The sequence below is a fragment of the Heteronotia binoei genome, chromosome 19 (assembly GCF_032191835.1).
Source record: "Heteronotia binoei isolate CCM8104 ecotype False Entrance Well chromosome 19, APGP_CSIRO_Hbin_v1, whole genome shotgun sequence".
NCBI classification, from domain to species: Eukaryota; Metazoa; Chordata; class Lepidosauria; order Squamata; family Gekkonidae; genus Heteronotia; species Heteronotia binoei.
The window spans coordinates 35,286,835-35,308,803 of NC_083241.1; the positions used below are offsets into that span (position 1 = coordinate 35,286,835).

The 21,969-nt window shown below is 47.1% G+C and overlaps 1 protein-coding gene across 1 annotated transcript in view; it reads left to right on the plus strand.

Annotated features, from left to right (window-relative positions):
* The window catches only part of STRA6 (signaling receptor and transporter of retinol STRA6), an 87,449-nt gene that overhangs the window by 24,675 nt on the left and 40,805 nt on the right, over nucleotides 1-21,969 (plus strand). The window contains exons 2-7 of the mRNA XM_060259991.1: nucleotides 1,624-1,729; nucleotides 9,637-9,715; nucleotides 14,922-15,007; nucleotides 15,605-15,744; nucleotides 16,838-17,004; nucleotides 18,053-18,175. Coding sequence (XP_060115974.1) covers nucleotides 1,624-1,729; nucleotides 9,637-9,715; nucleotides 14,922-15,007; nucleotides 15,605-15,744; nucleotides 16,838-17,004; nucleotides 18,053-18,175 — 701 coding nt within the window. The remainder of the gene's footprint in view (nucleotides 1-1,623; nucleotides 1,730-9,636; nucleotides 9,716-14,921; nucleotides 15,008-15,604; nucleotides 15,745-16,837; nucleotides 17,005-18,052; nucleotides 18,176-21,969) is intronic.

Here is a 21,969-nt window from a genome sequence, read left to right on the forward strand (position 1 = left end):
TGGATCTCTAGCCAGCCCAAGCAGGCCTCACTTGCCCGGGGCTCTCCTTTCTTGTGTCGGGTTGCTGTTGGCTGGTGGGGGGGCGGCATATGTTAATGAGTTATGCTAATGAGTGCCACCACCTATTTTTCTACAAAACGACCCCTGGTCTTGTATCTAGTTAAAGAGAGGTTAGGAAAGAGAACAGGCATGACCTACAAATTTGCTTCCCAGATTGGTCTAACTTTTAAAAAAGATCGCTCTTTGATGCACATTTTCCTGCAAAACCCCCACGTGGCTGCTGAAAGGCCACGTGGAAAGATCCAATCCTGTCCACTTCAGAAACCAAAACAGAAGCCTTGATTCTATCCAGAAGCCATTTTGTAGAAAAAGAAGTGCCGGAATTCATTGGCATAACTCATTTGCCTATGCCACACACACCCCCGACATCACTGGAAGGTGGACTAAATTCTGTCTGCTCAGCATCTACCTTAAAATGCTTCTGAAATGATCATAAAACCTGACTCTCATCATACTTTTTAAAATATTTCTCCTCTGTGGCCACAGTGGCATGAGGAAGATTTCCATCTGTCTGCTTTATACGTTTTAGTTCTTTCCCCATTTTTGGTGGAGGGGGAATATTAGAAAGTTTGTCGAAACTTAGAGTTCAGCCAAATTCTCACAGGGGGGCTTGAACGATGGAGAAAAAGAATTGCAGATTTATACCCCGCCCTTCTCTCTGAATCAGAGACTCAGAGAGGCTCACAATCTCCCCCCACAACAGACACCCTTTGAGGTGGGTGGGGCTGAGAGGGCTCTCACAGCAGCTGCCCTTTCAAGGACAACTCCTGCAATAGCTATGGCTGACCCAAGGCCATTCCAGCAGCTGCAAGTGGAGGAGTGGGGAATCAAACAAGGACAACTCCTACGAGAGCTATGGCTGACCCAAGGCCATTCCAGCAGCTGCAAGTGGAGGAGTGGGGAATCAAACCCAGTACTCCCAGATAAGAGTCCGCACACTTAACCACTACACCAAACTGGCTCTCCAAAAGCAGTAAGAAAGAAAGAACACAATAAAATTGAGAGGTTCCAGAACTCCCTTCCTGTGAGCTCCTGCCCCAAATGAGGCCTGATTCTATCCATCCCTTTCAAGTGTTGTGCAAATGGAGAGTGGGTGGCGGGGGGGGGGGGGGGGGGGGGTAGGGGAACATGATTTTTTTTTTAAAAAAAAACAACAACTTTCTTTTAATCTCCTTGCTCCTGCCTTGCCCTCCTCACTCTCAGGCAAGGTTTCCGCCACCCGTCTCTGTTCCCCCTTCTCCTTTGTTCTCATCAGCTGTTGAGTCTGTGCAAAGTCACTTTGAACAGAGTTCTGCAGGGCAAGGAGGAGGAAGAGAGAGAGAGGAGAGCTGAATGTGAGAGGGGAGTTGTATACTCAGCCATCTGACTCCTGTAATCTTTTCTTTTCTTTTTTTAAAATCTCTGCATCCTAAGAGGACTGACAACAGGACACGCACCTCGAAGCTTCTCCGTGGTTAAATCTATATCTGCAGAATAGCCCTCTTCTTTTTAAATATAAAGCTCTCTCTGCTTTTTTTAAAAAAATAAATAAAGCTCTCTCTTTGCTTTTTTTCTTCTGGAAAGAAATGTCCTCAGAAACGCTGACAAATTACGACAACCTGGACATCCACAGCAACTTTTCATATGATGAAAACTGGTACATCTACGAGCCAATGGGAGACCTGGATGAGTGAGTAGTGTGTTTCTTCTGGGGGGGGGGGGCGGGTGACGCGTTCAGTGGGAACCTTTACGTAGCCCGCTGTTTCTCCATGCATTGGGCTGGACGAGCAGATTTGAATGAAATCTATTTTAAAATGCTAAACATCTATTCAAAATCTAGAATGGCAGCCAAAGGTGTTTTTGGATAGAACTTTGTCTCTTGCGCAACCGGGTTGGTTACAGCCAATGTTCCCTCTAAGCTGTGGAGTCTTGTGAGCAAAAATTCTACTTAATGAACATTAAAGTTGTGAGCGACAGCATAAATTAGTTTGCTTTGGGGCCATTTTCCCTGAGCGAAACATTGGTTACAACCTATTTCTTCCAAAAACATTGTGGGAATTCTCATCTGAGAAGCAGCTGAGTGAGTCAGAGGATATTCGACATTGAAATTCTCTAATCTGCACTAAGTAGAGGCCACATGTCTGGTAGCTGTGTTTTGACCCTGAAATATTCAGACAGATAGCCCTGTTGGTCTGTAGCTGAAAAGCAAGATTCGAGTCCAATAGTACCTTGAAGACCAACTGGATTTCCAGGATATAAACTTTTGAGATTAGCCACTGCCCTACCAGCTATGTATGGCTCTGCTCAGCTATGTATGGCTTTGCTCACTGTGCTGGATTCCTCGTCTGATGAAGTGTGCTTAAGAGCACACGAAAGCTTACGTTCTAAATAAAAATTGGTCAGTCTTAAAGGTGAAACTTGACTCCTGCTTTGTTCAACTGCTTCAGACCAACACGGCTGCCCGCTTGGATCTATCTTTTTAGATTAGGATTGCCAGGTTCAGTTCAAGAAATATCTGGGGACTTTGAGGGTGGAGCCAGGAGACGTTGGGGGTGGAGCCAGGAGCAAGGTTGTGACAAGCATAATCGAACTCCAAAGAGAGTTCTGGCCATCACGTTTAAAGGGACCTCACACCACTGGAAATAATAGCTGCCCTTGAGTTCTAGTCATATGAACTTATGAACCTATGAAGCTGCCTCATACTGAATCAGACCTTTGGTCCATCAAAGTCAGTATTGTCTTCTCAGACTGGCAGCGGCTCTCCAGGGTCTCAAGCTGAGGTTTTTCACACCTATCTGCCTGGACCCTTTTTTTGGAGATGCCGGGGATTGAACCTGGGACCTTCTGCTTCCCAAGCAGATGCTCTACCACTGAGCCACCGTCCCTCCCTAGTCTTTTGGGAGAGGGAGAAAAAGTTCTCATTGCCAACTCTCTCCACCCCATGCATATATTTATAAACCTCTATCATGTCCCCCCTTAGTCATCTCTTTTCTAAGTATTGTATAGTGGGTTCTATGCATCGATGAGTCGCATGATAAGTGATAACAGACTCTTTATTGGATACAGCATGGTATAGCACTGTACTGTCAAGACTGGGAGACTAGGCCTATGGAGCCAAAATTATATACATCTCTGGGTTCCTGCGCAAGCACATTATTGGGTCATTCAAACAGGTGGGGGCTTGTGTTTGGTCATGGGCAGCAGAGATTTGGATCCTGCAGCCCGTTGTTCCCAAGTCCCCAAGCTCCGTCCGTGTGGCTCCAATAAGCCAGGCAGGAACACCCAGTCTTCACTTGAGTCCACCTACGTAACACTAAGCTAAAAAAACAAAGCAGTAGACGAGTGCACCTTTAAGACCAACTAAGTTTTATTCAGAATGGAAGCTTTCGTATGCTCTTAAGCAGACGTCACCAGACAGATGGGAATGGAAGCAACAATTCTTAATATCAGTGTGGAATCATGGGAATATTCCACACATGTATTCAGTATTAGAATATTTGTTGTTGTTTTTTCTTGTATTGACATACTCAAATGGGGGATATTGGCTGTTTGTCTTATTGCATATACCCACCCATCCCATGGCAAACTATATAGATGTTATATTCTCTTGAGAAACCATGCCCTCTATTTAAACTAACAAAGCCAGAATGTTACCTAGATTTATGGCACCCCTAAGACAGCAGTCTGCTTCTTATCACCCTCCAGTGTTTTTTCAGCCCTGTTTCGTCCTAACACTAACAAACACAGATCCCTATTTGTGATTCTTTTAATCTGCTAAAAACATTCCCGTGATTCCACACTGCCCCCTTATATTAAGAACTGCGGCTTCCATTCCCATTTGTCTGAGGAAGTCTGCTTAAGAGCGTACGAAAGCTTCCATTTTGAATGAAACTTAGTTGGTCTTTAAGGTGAACTTGTCTACAGCTTGGTTCTACTGCTTCAGACCAACACGGCTGCCTACTGGGAACTAAGCTAAAAAGTCCCTGACTCTTCAGCCCAGGCTCCTGGGACTCGCCTTGGGTGAGAGAGAGCAGCAGCTTGCTCCCGAGCCTGGGGTAGGGAACGTTGGCTCTCCAGATGTTTTTTGCCTACAACTCCCATCAGCCCCAGCCATTGACCATGCTGGCTGGGGCTGATGGGAGTTGTAGGCAAAAAAAACATCTAGAGAGTCAATGTTCCTTACCCCTGCTCCAGACTATTTACTGAATGAATTAAACATAGGCGGCTACTTTATGCCAGAGAGTATGCCCATCTAGGCCAGGGCTGTCTACTCTGGCTGCCAGTAATTCTCCAGGGTCTTAGGCAGAGAAGCTTTTCCCATGTTGTCTGTGGTGTGTGCAGATTCCAAAGACTGGACCATCCCATCTCCCTCTGTGCTTTGGCCCCTGAAAAATGATTTGGATTTTCTAGCTACTGCTGCCCTGTGCCAGCCTTTCCCCAGAGCATTTCTGGGGTGGCTACTTATGTGCCAGCCAGACTGCTGTTGTCTGGAGCTGCCTTTGATGGAGATTTCCTTGGATATGTGAATCGAAGTGGAAAGGTGCTTCTGCATTGCTGAGACGTGACCCCCATGGACGGCTGTCTTGTTTCTGGATGTTCTTCATTTAAAAAAAAAAGGGGGTCGGGTTTCCTTTGTTCCAAAAGCCAATCCACCCAGCCGAGCCTTTTCCAAACACAGCTCCTTTTCGTTTCCCTCTTGTATGCCACCTAGGGTTGCCGGGTCCAATTCGAGAAATATCTGGGGACTTTGGAGGTGGAGCCAGGAGACTTTGGGGGTGGAACCAGGAGACTTTGGGGGTAGAGCCAGGAAGCAAGCTTGTGACAAGTGTAATTGAACTCCAAAGGGAGTTCTAGCCGTCATCTTTAAAGGGACAGCACATCATTGGAAATAATGAAGGATAGGGGCACCTTCTTTTGGGAGTCATAGAACTGGACCCCCTGGTCCGATCTTTTTGAAACTTGGGAGATGTTTTGCGGAGAGGCGATGAATGCTATGCTGCAAATGTGGTGCCTCTACCTCAAAAAACAGCCCTCTCAGAGCCCCAGATACCCACAGATCAATTCTCCATTTTACCCTATGGGAATCAGTCTCCATAGGGAATAATGGAGTGCTCAGCAGACATTTCCACCACCACCACCCTCCACTTTCTGATGACCCTGAAGCCGGGGGAGGGCCTCCCCACACCTGGGGATTGGCAACCCTAAAGCCAGCGTAAAGGATTGGTTTAATCACATCCAGTGCTTCAGCTCAGCTCGATTTTGCAGCCTTGTTTTGGACGCTGCAGATATGGTTTTGGAGTTCCTGCCTGTTCTCCGTCCACAAGCTTCAGTTTACTCCCATATAATATAGTGCAGGGGTGGCCAACGGTAGCTCTCCAGATGTTTTTTTGTCTACAACTCCCATCAGCCCCAGCCATTGGCCATGCTGGCTGGGGCTGATGGGAGTTGTAGGCAAAAAACATCTGGAGCCCTACCGTTGGCCACCCCTGCTATAGTGGGTTCAACACACTGAAGAGGCGAGATGGTAGTGAAGCATCAGCTCTTTATTAGGTACAGCGTAGTGGCGGGCTGCACTCAGAGACTGAAGACACTCTGTGAGGTGGGTGGGGCTGAGAGGGCTCTCACAGCAGCTGCCCTTTCAAGGACGACCTCTGCCAGAGCTATGGCTGACCCAAGGCCATTCCAGCAGGTGCAAGTGGAGGAGTGGGGAATCAAACCCGGTTCTCCCAGATAAGAGTCCGCACACTTAACCACTACACCAAACTGGCTCTCACCAAACTAGCTCTACACCAAACTAGCTCTTTAAGGTGCCGCTGGCCCTTTGCTTTTTCCTACTGCTACGGACAGACTAACACAGCTACTCATCTGAAAATAATACAATTATTGAAGCAAGCCAACACCTTCTTCCTGGATCGGTGCTAGGGAGAAAGAAAGAAGCCCGTTGGATGACACATGCCTTTTTGGTAGACTGACAAAAGAAAAATACAAGCCGGAGAAAATCAGTTGAAGCGAAGTAGGGTGTTATAACACCCACAAGACTGCCCTTGCTTATATTGGCCGTCTCGGTTTGGTATTCCCTTACTTATGTATTATCTTTGGGATCCAAACCTTGGAATGTTGGAAGACAGCAGAGAGAACTTCACCCACTCCGTCCTGCCTCTCACCAGGAAATAAGTTTATGTTTCGGAGGAGTCACTGTTTGGCTCCCGCCCTTCCTGTTAGTCTGAAAGGATGAAACGTTTATATGAAATTGAGCGTGGTGCTGCATCTTAGAGCCCAGTGATTTCACTTTTCAAGTGTGCAAAGCAGTAAAGAGTCCAGCAGCAGCTTGAAGACTAACACATTTTATTGCAGCATCTGACAAAGAGAGCTGTGTTTCTCGAAGGCTTACGCTACGATAAGATGTGTTCGTCTTAAAGGCGCTACTGGACTATTTTGCATGCTTGAAAAGTGAAATCACTGGGCTCTAAGAAGGGCTGCCAAGCTCCTGCCAGGGGCGGGGAACTCCCCGCCCAAGAGGGCCCCAACCCGCCAGCAGGGAGCAGGCTGCCATGGCAACCCCCACCCTTGAAGAGCCCCATCGTCGCACGCCATCGGTGGTGCAATAATGAAAGTGACATCATTTAGGACTCACGCTAAAAAGTCTACGGTACCATAGAGTTTTGGCTCGAGTCCTAGAGCATTTCGGGTGTGACGCTCTAAGAATTGTGGTACCATAGAGTTATAGCATGAGTCCTAGAGCGTCCCCCCTGCAACATCCCCAGCGTGATGACGTCACTTCTGGGTGACATCATTGTACCGCCAACAGTGTGTGATGATGGGGCTCTTCGGGGGCATAGGGATTTGGCAACCCTAGCTCTAAGATGCCACCCCATACTATAAACGTCATTAAGCAACTGATGGTTTCAAATTTGTCCACATTGTGTGGTTATTTTTGGATAAATGTTATCAAAAGGCAACAATAATATAACAGACTAACAAAACGAGTATAAATTTTTCAGTAGAGGTTTATTAAAATTACACAGTCGTCTGGTTATTAAAATTACCCAGCATGCTGTTTTTCTCTATTTTACCCGCCTAAGGGCTGGCAAACCCAGCTTGGGTCGAATAACGAGCGAATCAAAACCGAAGCCAAAGCAAAATCGCGGTAGCTTTGGCTGACCGGCTTGAAAACCTGAAAAGAGATTTCCAAAAATGGATTGATCATCTCAACCTCGGCAAAACCACAGGAGCAGAGCTTAGTCCCATTTTTTTAAAAAAAGTGTTCCGCTCTCAGGAAGGCTTTGAATGAATCTTGATTCTCTAGTTGTAACTTCAGTCCCTTGTGGGACAGGACAAAGGCCGAGGGGCCGAACGTAAGTAACAAAGAGTCTGGCTGTGTGTGTGAAACAAGTATACTCCCGTAAGCCTGTCCAGAAAGCTTCTTCTTACTAGAGCTGACCAGAGAGAGAGGCTGTTCGTTCTCTTCCACACACCCAGAAGCCTTCAAACTTTTTTCTTTACAGCCAACCCCACACAGCAAAGCAGGGAGGAAGGCTTCCTCACTTGTGTCCAGTGTTCCCACTAAGCTGAGTTAGTGTGAGTTAGCTCACAGTTTTGTAGCCTCTGGCTCACACTTTTCTTTCTTCGGTCAGGAAAAATGGCCCCAGAGCAACCAAATTTGTTCAGCAGCCCACAACTTTAAGGTCAGTAGCTCACAAAGTAGAATTTTTGCTCACAGGACTTCGCAGCTTAGAGGGAGGAAGGGTTGCATCAGTGTTTAGTTCTTGTGGCCCTGTCTAACACTTAGGGTTGCCAAGTCCAATTCAAGAAATATCTAGGGACTTTGGGGGTGGAGCCAGGAGACATTGGGGCGGAGCCAGGAACAAGGGTGTGACAAGCATAATTGAACTCCAAGGGAGTTCTGGCCATCACAGCACACCTTTTTAAATGTCTTCCTTCCATAGGAAATAATGAAGGATAGGGGCACCTTCGTTTGGGGCTCATAGAATTGGACCCCCTGGTCCAATCCTTTTGAAACTTGGGGGGTACTTTGGGGAGGGGCACTAGATATTATACTGATACTTTGGTGCTGGTGCCTCTACCTCAAAAAACAGCTCCCCCAGAGCCCCCGAAACCTCCAGATCAATTCCCCATTATACTCTATGAGAATCGATCTCCACATAGGGAATAATGAAGTGCTCAGCAGACGTTTCCCTTCCCGCCCCCGCCCTTTCTGGCAACTCCGGAGCGAGGGATTGGCCTCTCTACTCACGAGTTGCAGCCAACTTCTTCAAAGTAACACAGACACCCCATCCCAAGAGGAAGCCTTTCAATCGGAGACTGGAGCCTCCAGAGAGGGACAGTCACATGGTGGCTCTGGGGGCAGGAAGGAGATTGAGAAAGTGGAAGAACTCCCGCTGGGACCTGGGAATTGGCAAGCCTACTTACACTCCCAGGGAAATGCTGATTGCCAGTTTGGCCAGGGATCCTGGAGGGGTTTTGGGAGGGGGGGGTTGTCTTCTTCTGGGCGTGGAGGTGAGGTCACTGAAGGTGTGGGGGGGAGTATTTGTGAATTTCCTGAATTCTGCAGGGGGTTGAACTAGATGACCCTGAGGTCCCTTGCAACTCTATGATTCTATGAAATGCCATTCCAATGTATTAATCTATTTCAAAGGTGGAATTCTAGCCGGAGCTGCTTTGCATATTAGGCCACACATCCCTGATGTAGCCAATCCTCCAAGAGCTTACAAGTCTCTTTTTTGTAAGCTCTTGGAGGATTGGCTATATCAGGGGGGTGGCCTAATATGCAAAGGAACTCCTGCTAGAATTCCACCCCTGATTTTTTTCTATTCATTTGTACCTTGCCTTTCCCCACAGTGGAGACCCAGAGCAGCCCATGTCATTCTCTCCTCCATTTTATCCTCAGAACAACCCTTTAAGGTAGGTAGGGCTCTAAGAGTCACGGGCCTAAGATCATCCAGGAAGCTTCCACAAGTGTGGATTCGAACCAGGAGTCCTTCAGATCCTAGCCCAGTCCTCTAACCATTCCATGGCAGTGTCTCTCAAACTTCCCTTTGCTTAACGAAATCTTCTTGTCCCTAGAGATGTCTGCTGAACCTGACAGAACAAATTTTGTTATCTCTCCCACTGTATTTCCCCTCTTCAAATGAATTCCACGGTTCCCCGTATCCCTGAATCCTTCTTTAACCGTGTTACGCCTACTTAGCGCCTTTAATCTTTGCCTGCAAAGTCAATTCCTTCCAGCGACCCCTAAGTTAATTAGGGCACTCTCCATTTTTGATTCCTCGTCATTTTAATATATATTGCTTCCTATTAGCATAATATATGGAAACAGTGCCCTCGGACACCCATCGTCCCCGAAAGAACCAGAAAATGGCTTTGCACGCATGATGCGGATTTTGCTCGGTTGGCCCAAACTCTGGTGAGATAGGATAAGTATTTAGTCGCCTAAGGGTGTAGCCATTTTCAATGCATATTTTCCCCTTTTCACAGTGTACTGCTGATATGATTCCGTTTCACAGCCCTCAGTCAACTCTCATCCTTCTCTTTTTAAGCAAATGTATTTTAAAAGATGTATATTTCTCCGTTCTGCAGCATGAATCGTGATGCTATCTCAGACTGCCGTCCTACCATCCCTTCTAACCTCTACCACATCTGCATGGCTCCAGTCTCTGTAAGTGCCTCGTTCTAATGCGGGTAGCTCGTGGTGGTCAAGAATGTAAAGTCACATTGGAGGTGGAACGGCAAGTTGATGAAGTGGGAGCTCTTCTGTTGTGAGAAAGGGAACAAAGTCCTTCTTTCTCTACCTTTATTGTCCCATGTATGATTTTGTAAACCTCTTTCATGTCACTCCCTCAATCATCATTTCTCCAAACTAAAGAGTCGTAACCTCTCTTCAGAGGGAAGGTGTTCTGTCCCTTTAATCATTTTAGTTGCCCTTTTCTTCACTTTTTCCAATGTTCATCATCATCAGACAAGCCTTTATTGGCATTTATAGACAAATACAATAGAAAGTCAGGCAAAGAACAAATCAGGAGAGTACAGAGTCCATACAAAGTAAGATTAGCAGTGCAAGATAAAAAACAGAAATAACAGCATGATAAAGCCTAATACATAGAATTACTTATCAGGGGGCGTAACCATAACAATATGTAGAAACTCTGGTACTATTTCAGTTATTTCAATATCTGGGTTATTAAGCGAGAAAAGAACCTTAAAATCATTGGAAGTCTCTAAGAGCGGGGCTAATATGGGATATAAAAAATCATGACGGGACCCCAGCTATAAAGGGCACTGGAGAAGAACGTGGGAGATGGTTTCAACACAGTCTTTTGTACAAAGACAGCACCTGCATAGAGTAATGAATCCCTTGGAATCTGCCAGATAAAATGGCCAAGGGAAGAACGTTAAATCTAGCCAAGGAAAAGACTCTGTGCAAGTTTGGAGATAGGAGCTGATAGAGGTATACAGCTGAGAAGCTTGGATTTGGAACCGGGGGTGGAATTTTAGCAGGAGCTCCTTTGCATATTAGGACACACACCCCTGATGTGGCCAATCCTCCAAGAGCTTGTAAGCTTGTAAACTCTTGGAGGACTGGCTACATCAGGAGGTGTGGCCTAATATGCAAATGAGCTCCTGCTAGAATTCCACCCCTGTCCAGAACTAGCCTTAAATTTAAGGGAGAGCAGGTTCTGTTGGCAAGGCTATAGAGAGATTGTAACTCTGAAACCCCATAGACTAGATTTTTTTTTTTTAAAGCTTCAGACTCAGAAAGCACGGTTAAAGATTCTAAGGATAAATTCAGAGCATTTATTTTGGCTTCGAGGTAAGATAGCCAACTAGAATTGACAGATTCAGACAGAGCTGCTATATATATATATATAGCTAAAAGGGTCAGAGTTGAAGTGGAGTCATAACCAAAATTTAGTGGCGTGCATCCATGCCTTAGTAGCCAGCAAATGCTGACCGCACTCTTTTTTTGAGATACGGTGACCAGAACTGTACACAGTACTCCAAGTGAGACCACTCTATTGATTTATAAAGGGACATTATGATACTGGCTGATTTGTTTTCAATCCCCTACCTAATAATCCGCAGCCCAGCATTTGCTTCTTCATCTTCTGTCCTCCTCTTTTGAAGGGTAGAACGCTGACGCCGGTTGGAGCATAGGGTTGCCAGGTCTGTGTTAGAAAACACCTGGAGACTTTGGGGATGGATCCAGGAGAGGACGGGGCTTGGGGAGGGGAGGGGCCTCAGCGTAATACAATGCCATAGAGCGAGAGCTTTTTTGTAGCAGGAGCTCCTTTGCATGTTAGGCCACACCCCTCTGCCACATGAGGCAGTGAGACTGTACAGGAGAAACCAAGAAGTCACAATTTGTCCTCTATTGCTTTCACCCACCTTGACGGAAAATCATCTGAAAGGATTAATGAAACTGGAGAGCCAGTTTGGTGTACTGGTTAAGTGTGTGGACTCTTATCTGGAAGAACCAGGTTTGATTCCCCACTCCTTCACTTGCAGCTGCTGGAATGGCCTTGGGTCAGCCATAGCTCTGGCAGAGGTTGTCCTTGAAAGGGCAGCTGCTGTGAGAGCCCTCTCAGCCCCACCCGCCTCACAGGGTGTCTGTTGTGGGGGAGGAAGGTAAAGGAGATTGTGAGCCGCTCTGAGACTCTTCGGCGTGGAGGGCGGGATATAAATCCAATATCTTCATCTACCTCACAGGGGGCGTTTTCGCACTGACCTTAATCGGCAGCGACGCCCCTCTTCACTGCGCAGGATCTGCGCGGATTTCGCAGTAATTGCCGCGGAGCACCCAGAAGAGCCGGAAAGTCCCACGGCTTTTGCGGTGCAAATGGAAACTGGTTTTTGGCGGTTTCCGTTTGCGCCGCAAAAGCCACGGGACTTTCCGGCTCTTCCGGGTGCTCCACAGCAATTAGTGCGAAATCCGCGCAGACCCTGCGCAGTGAAGAGGGGCGTCGCTACCGATTAAGGTCAGTGCGAAAACGCCCAGGGTGTCTGTTGTGGGGGAGGAAGGTAAAGGAGATTGTGAGCCGCTCTGAGACTCTTTGGAGTGGAGGGCGGGATATAAATCCAATATCTTCATCTACCTCACAGGGTGTCTGTTGTGGGGGAGGAAGGGAAAGGAGATTGTGAGCCGCTCTGAGACTCTTCGGAGTGGAGGGCGGGATATAAATCCAATATCTTCTTCTTCTTCTTAATCTGGGAGGTGGGGGGAGAGGTTTAATTTAGGCCAGAAGCATGTCACTTGGAACAACCCTGCTTCTAGCCAAAGCCCTGACCCGTATTCCACCTGCTTGGGTTGGGGACCCAAAAGAATCTGGGTATGGGTAGGGTTGCCAGTCCCCAGGTGGGATGGAGAACGAGAGCAGAGCACCACATGCACCAGGCTCCTGATACAGCCAAAATATTTAGAGATGTATTGTTCAATTAAAAAAAAAATCCAATGCACAAATGCCTCAATTCATTTAATAAGAAAGTGTGAAAAATCAGTCCAGTGTAACATCCCAAGTTCGCTAAGGTTGACTTAGGGTTGCCAATCCCCAGGTGGGGGCAGGGGATCCCCCGGTTTGGAGACCCTCCCCCCGCTTCAGGGTCATCAGAAAGCAGGAGAAGGGGAGGGAAATGTCTGCTGGGAACTCTATTATTCCCTATGGAGATTTATTCCCATAGAAAATCATGGAGAATTGATCTGTGGGTATCTGGGGCTCTGGGGGGGGCTGTTTTTTTGGGTAAAGGCACCAAATTTTCAGTATAGCATCTAGTGCCTCTCCCCAAAATACCCCCCAAGTTTCAAAACGATTGTACCAGGGGGTCCAATTCTATGAGCCCCAAAAGAAGGTGCCCTTATCCTTCATTATTTCCTATGGAAGGAAGGAATTGAAAAGGTGTGCTGTCCCTTTAAATGTGATGGCCAGAACTCCCTTTGGAGTTCAATTATGCTTGTCACAGCCTTGATCTTGTCTCCTGGCTCCCAAAGTCCCCAGATATTTCTTGAATTGGACTTGGCAACCCTAGGTTGACTGTATGTGGAAGTGCTCCGACACTTTATCAGTACCAGCAATAAGGCAAAGCGACAGGCAAAACCAGTCTACTTTCCTGTTTTGCTGTACGTTTTGTCTAAGCTGCAGCTTGTTCATTCAAAACATTTTCCCACAATCTCATATAACACTTCACTCTCTCACTTCCGACAATTACAGTACTCCATTATTCCCTATGGAGATCAATTCCCATATGGTATAGTGGAGAATTGATCTGCAGGTATCTGGGGCTCTGGAGGTTCTGTTTTCTGAAGTAGAGGCACCAAATTTTCAGCATAGGATCTGGTGGCTGTCCTCAAAAGATCCTCCAAGTTTCAAAAAGATTGGACCAGGGGTTGCAATTCTATGAGCCCCAACAGAAGATGCCCCTATCCATTATTTCAAATGGAGGGAAGGCATTTAAAAGGTGTGCAGTCCCTTTAAATGTGATGGCCAGAACTCCCTTTGGAGCTCAATTATGTTTGTCACAACTTTGTTTCTGGCTCCAAATCCAATGTCTCCTGGCTCCACCCCCAAAGTTCCCAAATATTTCTTGAATTGGACTTGGCAACCCTAGGTAAGGGAGGGTTTGGGGGAGGGGAGTCCTGAGTTTGGCCAGAGAGAAAATAAGTGACTTGTGTCTGGGGGGGTGGGGTGGGGGCTGTGTAAATAAATATTCTGTTAATGTTGGTGGCATCACTTTGGGAAAACCAAAGTTTGCGTTGACATCCAAACCAGGTCTCTTACACTCCTGCCAGTGTCTTGCGACTATGGAAACCTAGTTTTGCGGGCTCGAGCTTCCTCTGATCAGGGGTAGGGAATGTTGGCTCTCCAGATGTTTTTTGCCTACAACTCCCATCAGCCCCAGCCAGCATGCCCAATGGCTGGGGCTGATGGGAGTTGTAGGCAAAAAACATCTGGAGAGCCAACGTTCCCTACCCCTGCTCTAGATGCTCAGATGACTAAATTGAAGCTATCGTGCTTTTGATCACACTATGAGAAGACGAGCAAATTTAAAAAGACAATCCTGCTAGGAAAAGTGGAAGGCGGCAGGCAAAGAAGAAGACAGAACATGAGATGGATTGATTCCCTCAAAGAAGTGGATGCCCTCAGTTTGCAAGATCTGAGAGCAGCTGTCAGCGATAGGGTGTTTTTGAGGTCTTTCCTTCATTCATAGGGTTGCCATAAATTGGAAGTGATTTGATGGCACCGAATACACACATTCACACTGTTGTGTTTGCTTTTCTGTATTCCTGACAGTTGTTCAAAACATTAAGCCAAGAGAGAGGGAGGGAGGGAGAAAAACTCTAAGCACACTTTTACACTGCTTCAAATTTTGGGATTGTGTATTAAACACTGGGGGGAAATTGGAACATTTCATCTTTGGGTTCTACACAGCTGCACCACAAGGAATAGCTGTCTGCCTAGCCAACCATCTGTGCTGTGAAAATGTGACGGTTGACTGTATCTCTCTCACACACATCTCCTGCCTTTGTGTTTTGTGTTGCTGTGATTTGGACTTTGCGATATCCAGGGCTTTTTTTTTTAGCAGGAACGCAGTTTCCAAGCTGGCTTGGCATCAGGGGGTGTGGCCTGATATGCCAATAAGCTGCTGGGCTTTTTCTACAAAAAAGCCCTATGCTAAACAAGGGTGATGTCAGGGGGTGTGGTCTAATATGAAAATGAGTCCCTGCTGGGCTTTTTCTACAAAAAAAAGGCCCTGGCGGTATCTCCTTCAACTTGCTATATGTCAACGGGCTGTTTTCATCTTCGAGATAAGATGAAATGGTGCAAACAAAGCTGCACGGTGGCCTGATATTTGTTTTCTTTTTCCCCCTGAAGCTGGCCGTCCTGCTGGTGCTGTCTTTGCTGATCAAAAGAAAGCACCTGTACAAAAGCTGTTTGAATGGAGCTCCGGGCCTGTTGAGGTACGCTTTGAAGTGAGGGCTATCAGAAAGCGGGGGAGTGGGGTGGGTGGCTGCCAGATGTATGTTGCTGTCAGGAAATATCAATGCTTTAAATCATAGGTACCCGAGTCCTGACCTTTTTGAACCTGTGGACCCATTTGAAGTTCTGGGGCAAAACAACAAAATGGCTGCCAGCAAAATGGCTGCCACAGGAGGCAGAGTTGCCAGCCACAAAATGATTACCACACGCAACTTCAGTAATACAGTGTAGGACAGGGGTAGCCAAACTTGCTTAACATAAGAGCCACATAAAATAAGCATCAGATGTTCGAGAGCCGCAAGACATGAAAATCAGGTGAAAAATCAAATGAAGCTGCTTCCAACTGAGTCAAACTAGTTTTCCATCTAGCTCCTCCATTCTCTTCTCTGACTGGCAGCCGCATTCCAAAGTCCAAAGCAGAGAACAACCGAGATCCCAAGTTGGAACTTCTAGTCCTTGCTCTGCTACCAAGTTACGATGCTGCATGTAACTAATCCTACTTTCAAAAATCCCTCTGGGATATGCCCTGGTGCGTTTCGGTTCCAACCCGTTTTCTTGCTGGTTTTTATTTCTTGCAGTCCTGTGCATTTCTTGGAAGAGGAGGGAAACAGGGGGCTGACGGTAGCCGTGTTCAGCATCCTCTTCTCCTCCTTATGCGTGCTGGTTCTGGATGCCAACCCCCTGCCTTTCGTCTCCAGCTCTTCTGCACGCAGTCGAGGTAACGCCAGCAGACGGCTTGCAAATGCTTCCAAGTGCTTGGGGAACCTTGCTTGTCCCAGAATCTTTGCTCACAAAGTCTAGTGGGGAGCTCCGCTTCAGAACTTGGTTTTTTTTTTTTCGGATTCCTGTTTTTTAAAATGACTCCACTTTAGTCCAACCTAAAACTCTTTGCACATGATGTTCACCCTACTTAAATAAATGTGCATAGGTGCAGGGGGGAGGGAAATTCTTTTTTTAGTTCAGTTACCTTTATTGGCATTAAAGGAGAGATAAAAGAGGAAAAAAATAGATGTACACGGATATGCATACAAATAGATGAAACATAAAAGGTAAAGGTAGTCCCCTGTGCAAGCACCAGTAGTTTCTGACTCTGGGGTGACATCGTACCACGACGTTTTCACGGCAGACTTTTTTTTTTTTTACGGGGTGGTTTGCCATTGCCTTCCCCAGTTATCTACACTCCCCACCCCCAGCAAGCTGGGTCCTCATTTCGCCGACCTTGGAAGGATGGAAGGCTGAGTCAACCTTGAGCCAGTTTGGTATAGTGGTTAAGTGTGCGGACTCTTATCAGGGAGAACCAGGTTTGATTCCCCACTCCTCCACTTGCACCTGCTGGGATGGCCTTGGGTCAGCCATAGCTCAGGCAGAGGTTGTCCTTAAAAGGGCAGCTGCTGTGAAAGCCCTCTCAGCCCCACACACCTCACAGGGCGTCTGTTGTGGGGGAGGAAGGTAAAGGAGATTGTGAGCCGCTCTGAGACTCTTGAGTGGAGGGCGGAATATAAATCCAATGTCCTTCTTCTTCTACCTGAACCCAGCTTCCGCCAGGATCAAACTCAGGACATGAGCAGAGAGCTCGGACTGCAGTACTGCAGCTTTACCACTCTGCACTACGCGGCTCCTCAGATAAAACATACCCTCACTGATTTCAGACAAGAGCATCCTGCTGTCCTCAACCAGAGGCAGGGCTTTCTGACTGTTCCCTGCATGTTATTAGCATGGCCTGGATTGCCAGATTTGCCTCTTTTTAATCTTCATTTGTACTGAGTCCTTTTTCCCCCCCTTTGCCTCCTTCGCTTTCACCCCACCTCTAGAGTACTGGAAGATCTTGGCTTTGTTCTATTACCCTGCCTTCTACTACCCCTTAATTGCATGTGCTACGGTCCAACACAGAATCGGGTACTTCTTTGGCTGCTTGCTGTCGTGGTGCCATTGTGTGGTTCATCTCTGGCAGAAGGTGGAATGCCCCGAGTCACCCAAGGTAATTAACCCCCCACCCCCCCCAATCTAGCAAAGTCCTTCTCAGCACTTAGCCAGAAGCTCTTTCACTGCCTGTACAACCTCCCCGTCCCCACAATCCAACTCCATTCTTCCTGTTTGCTGCCCAAGAGGCTGTGCACGGCACTGATTGGCTGGCCCTTGGGTCAGTCATAAAGCCACACCCCTATCCCTACCCCCCACCTGGAGCAGTTTTTCAAGGTTGGTTATTTTCCAAGCTGATGGCATGACTGGAAATAAACAGCACCAAATAAAGCATTGATCAGGGATTTTTTTTTTTTTTAAGTTTCCCGTGTATCTTGCATATTTTTAAATCTCTAATCAGCTTTTATTGGGTGCTTCAACTGCATGCCTGTTAGATGAGCAAAGAGGAGATTGATGCTGGATTAAGACTAGGAATCAGCAAATGGGGCCCTTGCTTTGTTTTGATTTTGTACATTTATCATGGGTTCGTCCGGGCTTTTTGGCTGTAGAAAAAGCTCAGCAAGAGCTCATTTGCATATTAGGCCACGCCCCCAGATGGCACCATTGTTTCGCGCAGGGCTTTTGTGGGGAAAGCCCAGCAGGAACTCATTTGCATATTAGGCCACACCCTCTGGTGTCATGCCAGTCGGGACTGCGTTTCTGGGCGTTCCTGCTCAAAAAAAGCCCTGGGTTTGCTTTGCTTTTATCACTGTCCCTGACAAGTCTCCATTTTTCCTGCCATTTTTATGTTATTCACGTCCAGCCTGCAGGAAGCCTGCTGCGCACGCTCCAACCCTCTCCCCCACAGCCTGAAACAAGCGACTTCCAAGTTCACCACCTAGCAAGGAGAACCGGGGAAAGGTTTCTTGATCAATGGTGGTCATCAAGGATCGATTCCTTGTTACGGATGATTGTTTTGGAAGCAACATCTGATCGTTGAGGAATATAGCCAAGACCCTACACTGTAGCTTATAGTTGCTTCAAGCGTGTGAGCAAGCTGTGGCTGCGAAGTCGGTGTTTGCTTTTATCAGAATATCCCCCCCCCCTTTTTTTTCTCTCCCGCTCAGATTTATAAGTACTATTCCTTGCTCTCTTCGGTCCCCATCATTTTGTCTCTTGCTGTTCTGAGTCTCTGGTATCCTGTCCGGCTCGTCAAGAGCTTCAGACGGAAGGGGGAAACAGCTGAGGAGGTATCGTATTATAACACGCTTTAGACCATTGCTGACACGGAAGCGCAGCTTCAGATCTCTGTCACTTCTATGATCCGTGTTTCACACTTCGGTTACCATCTCCTGTTGGGAGTTATGTCTCCATGGAAGGATTATTTTGCTTTTTCCAATCAAGAGAAAGATGATATTTTGTCTAATGTGTCTACCTCGTTGGATGACCATTCTGTTGATCAGGGGTGGAATTCTTGCAGGAGCTCCTTTGCATATTAGGCCACACACCCCTGAGGTAGCCAATCCTCCAAGCTTACAAAAAAGAACCTTGTAAGCTCTTGGAGGATTGGCTACATTGAGGGGTGTGGCCTAATATGCAAAGGAGCTCCTGCTAAAATTCCACCCCTGCTGTTGATAATGGTACTAGTTGGAATCAAATGGAATTTTTGTTGAAGACAGAGATAAGGATGTGGTTCCGTACCGTGTCCCTTACAGATTATTGCAAAGCTGAAAGAATCCCTTGAGGTTTAAGGGCCCAGACACCACCCACAATTAGGCTTCCCAATCCCCAGGTCCCAGAGTGGGATCCCCCGGTTTTACAGGCTTCCCCCCTCTCCCAGCCAGCTGGCCGGCGGGGGAAGCCCCACCCCCACAGCCATCATGCACCACCATGAACGATTCCCATAGGGAATGATGGGGAATTGAGCCGCTGGTATAGGGGACTCTGCGGGGGGCTGTTTTTTGAGATAGATGCACCAAATTTTCAGTATAGCATCTAGTGCCTCTCCCCAAAATACCTCCCAAGTTTCAAAAAGATTGGACCAGGGGGTCCAATTCTACGAGCCCCAAAAGAAGGTGCCCCTATCCTTCATTATTTCCTATGAAAGGAAGGCATTTAAAAAGATGTGCAGTCCCTTTAAATGTGATGGCCAGAACTCCCTTGAAGTTCAATTATGCTTGTCACACCCTTGCTCCTGGCTCCACCCCCAAAGTCCCCAGATATTTCTTGAATTGGACTTGGCAACCCTACCCACAATGTTTAAGGATGACAAAGAATTTACGGGCCGGTGGGCTGCAATTCTCAACTCGTGCTCCCTGGATCTCCTGCTATTAATTATTAAGCGGGCTCTGGAAGAAGCCAGGAAGGTCACCCATTTTCCCCACAGGGGACAATCTAAAGAAGCTAGCACTGGGTTACCCAATGCACACCATAAAAGTTGCCTTGTGAAGAATGTGGCCCTGACTTGGATGGTCCAGGCTAACCCAATCTTGTCAGTTCTTGGAAGCTAAGTTGGGTTGCCCCCGGTGAGTACTTGGATGGGAGACCACCTAGGAAGTCCAAGGTCTCTACAAAGAGGCAGGCAATGGCTAAACCACCTCCATTTGTGTGCCCTGACCTGGATAAGCCAGGATAGCCTAGTCTCGTCAGATCTCAGAAGCTAAGCAGGATCAGACTTGGTTAGTACTCGGATGGGAGACCACCAAGGAAGTCCAGGGTTGCTACGCGGAGGCAGGCAATGGCAAACCTGACCTCCACAGGCTCCATCCCCAAATCTCCAGAAGTTTTCCAACCTGGATCTGACAATCCTACCCACCCCCAGGCCTTGAATTCAGAAGGAGCTCACAGGAGCACAGCTCCTGAACCTTTCTGACGGGTCCCCCTTCCTCCTCCCCACCTACCTATCTTGCCCATTGACTAGTAGGTGCAGCTGCATAACTATCCCTGAATTAGAACGCGCAGCCAGCTAGCCAGCCATCAGGGGCTTTGTCATGTCCCCAGTAGCCCTCCTTAACCCCTGGAGAAACCCATGCCACCCTTTCTCCACTTCTTATGTGATTTTGGGTGGCAGGTGGCTTGTTGGACTTTTGACTGGGGGGGGGGGGGGGCGGTGGCCGAGGAGAGCCCCAGGTGAGTGAGGCCTGCTTGGGCTGGCTGGAACTCTAGCCAGACTAAGCAGGCCTCACTTGCCTGGGGCTTTCCTTTCTTGCATCTGGTTGTTTTTGGCTGGGGGCGACAGCTTATGCTAATGTTATTCTAATGAGCTCCACCACCTACTTCCCCCCCCCCCACAAAATGGCCCCTGCCCACCTCTATCCCTTGGCACGCCCAGGAAAGAACTGCATCTGCAGCCCCAAACTCCCTGTAGAGGAGCAGGTGGATGAACATATCCAAGGTATCTATAAATATGCTAAACCATATTTTAAGAACACCGTTTGTTTTTTTCTACTTTAACATTTCAGTCCAAAGAAAAAATTCAAAATGGAATTTCTTTTAGTCTTGTTTTGATATTTTTGCATTTCGTGGAAGGAATTGATCCATTTGGGGGATCGTTTTTGAAATAAAGTCAACCAGAGTCAACCAGGAAACTTCACTCAATATATCCCCACTGGCTGAGTTAAACACACACCCCTTAGCGGCAATCCCACCCCCCCATTGGTCTCTCCAGGATACTTCATATGCATTTCCTGGAAGAAATGCCTCACATCCCGATTGGCCGGTTCGAAGAGAATGGCCAATCGGAATGTAGGCTTCAGAATCCTGGAGAGTAATGGAAATACGCTTCAAGGTCAGGCCTACTAAAATGGCAAATACATAATAGGCCAACTAAAGGCGAACGATAGGGTTGCCAACCTCCAGGTGGGAGCAGGTGGTCCCCCAGTTTGGAGGCCCTATCCCTGCTTCAGGGTCATCAGAAAGCGAAGGGGGGGAGGAAATGTCTGCTGGGCACCCCATTATTCCCTATGGGGACTAATTCCCATAGGGCATAATGGAGAATTGATCCACAGGTATCTTCAGCTCATGACGGGGGGGGGGGCTGTTTTTTGAGATAGAGGCACCTAATATGCAGCATAGTGTCCAATGTTTCTCCTCAAAATACCCTCCAAGTTTCAAAAAGATTGGACCAGGGGGTCCAATTCTACGAGCCCCCAAAGAAGGTGCCCCTATTCTTCATTGTTTCCAAAGGAGGGAAGGCATTTAAAAGTTGGGCGGTCCCTTTAAATGTGATGGCCAGAACTCCCTTTGGAGTTCAGTTATGCTTGTCACAACCTTGCTCCTGGCTCCACCCCCAAAGTCTCCTGGCTCCGCCCCCAAAATGTCCAGATATTTCTCGAATTGGACAAAACAAATACATAGCACAGCAAATACATACCAATTTTAAAATCTTTATTTCAGTTCTTCTCTCTTAATAGTTGCAGTTGGGGAGGAAAAGGCAGGCTTCAGGCTTCACTCTCTCAGTTTCTTGCGTGGTATGAAGTTTGTTAGTTCAGCCTGCGTGTCTTGTCTAATGAGTCTCTGTGTTTCTGATCTCTTCCCTTCACCATGCTGGTGAGAGGCAAATTATGTAGGATGTTGTAAATATCAGATATATTTTTGAATGTGCACAAACTGGTATAAATGTGAAAAGGGGATCCTGGCCCAGCCTGGCAACGCTCGAAATGCCAAGCTGACGTCTGTGCCTGCGTATTTAAAATGTCAGAAAGGTGCCTAGTTTTCTGCATGGAGCTTTATTGGGATATTTGGTTCATATTGCAGAGTTTTGCCCAGTCATAGAGACGTGGTCCTGAAGGCATTAAATAAATCTCCTAAGAAGTAGCTTGCCAAAAAAAGGTAAACTGGTATTTATTCAAGTAGATCCAGTTCACATTCAGGTTGCAATTGAAAGAAGAGAAAGAGAAGTCTAATCTAAAGGAGGGGTGTCTAACTCATTTGTTATGAGGGCCACATCTGACATAAATGAGACATTGAGGGGCCGGGCCATGTTTGAACCTATTTAAGATTAGGTAGCAGAGATGTAAATTTTATAAAGAACACAGAAAAACAC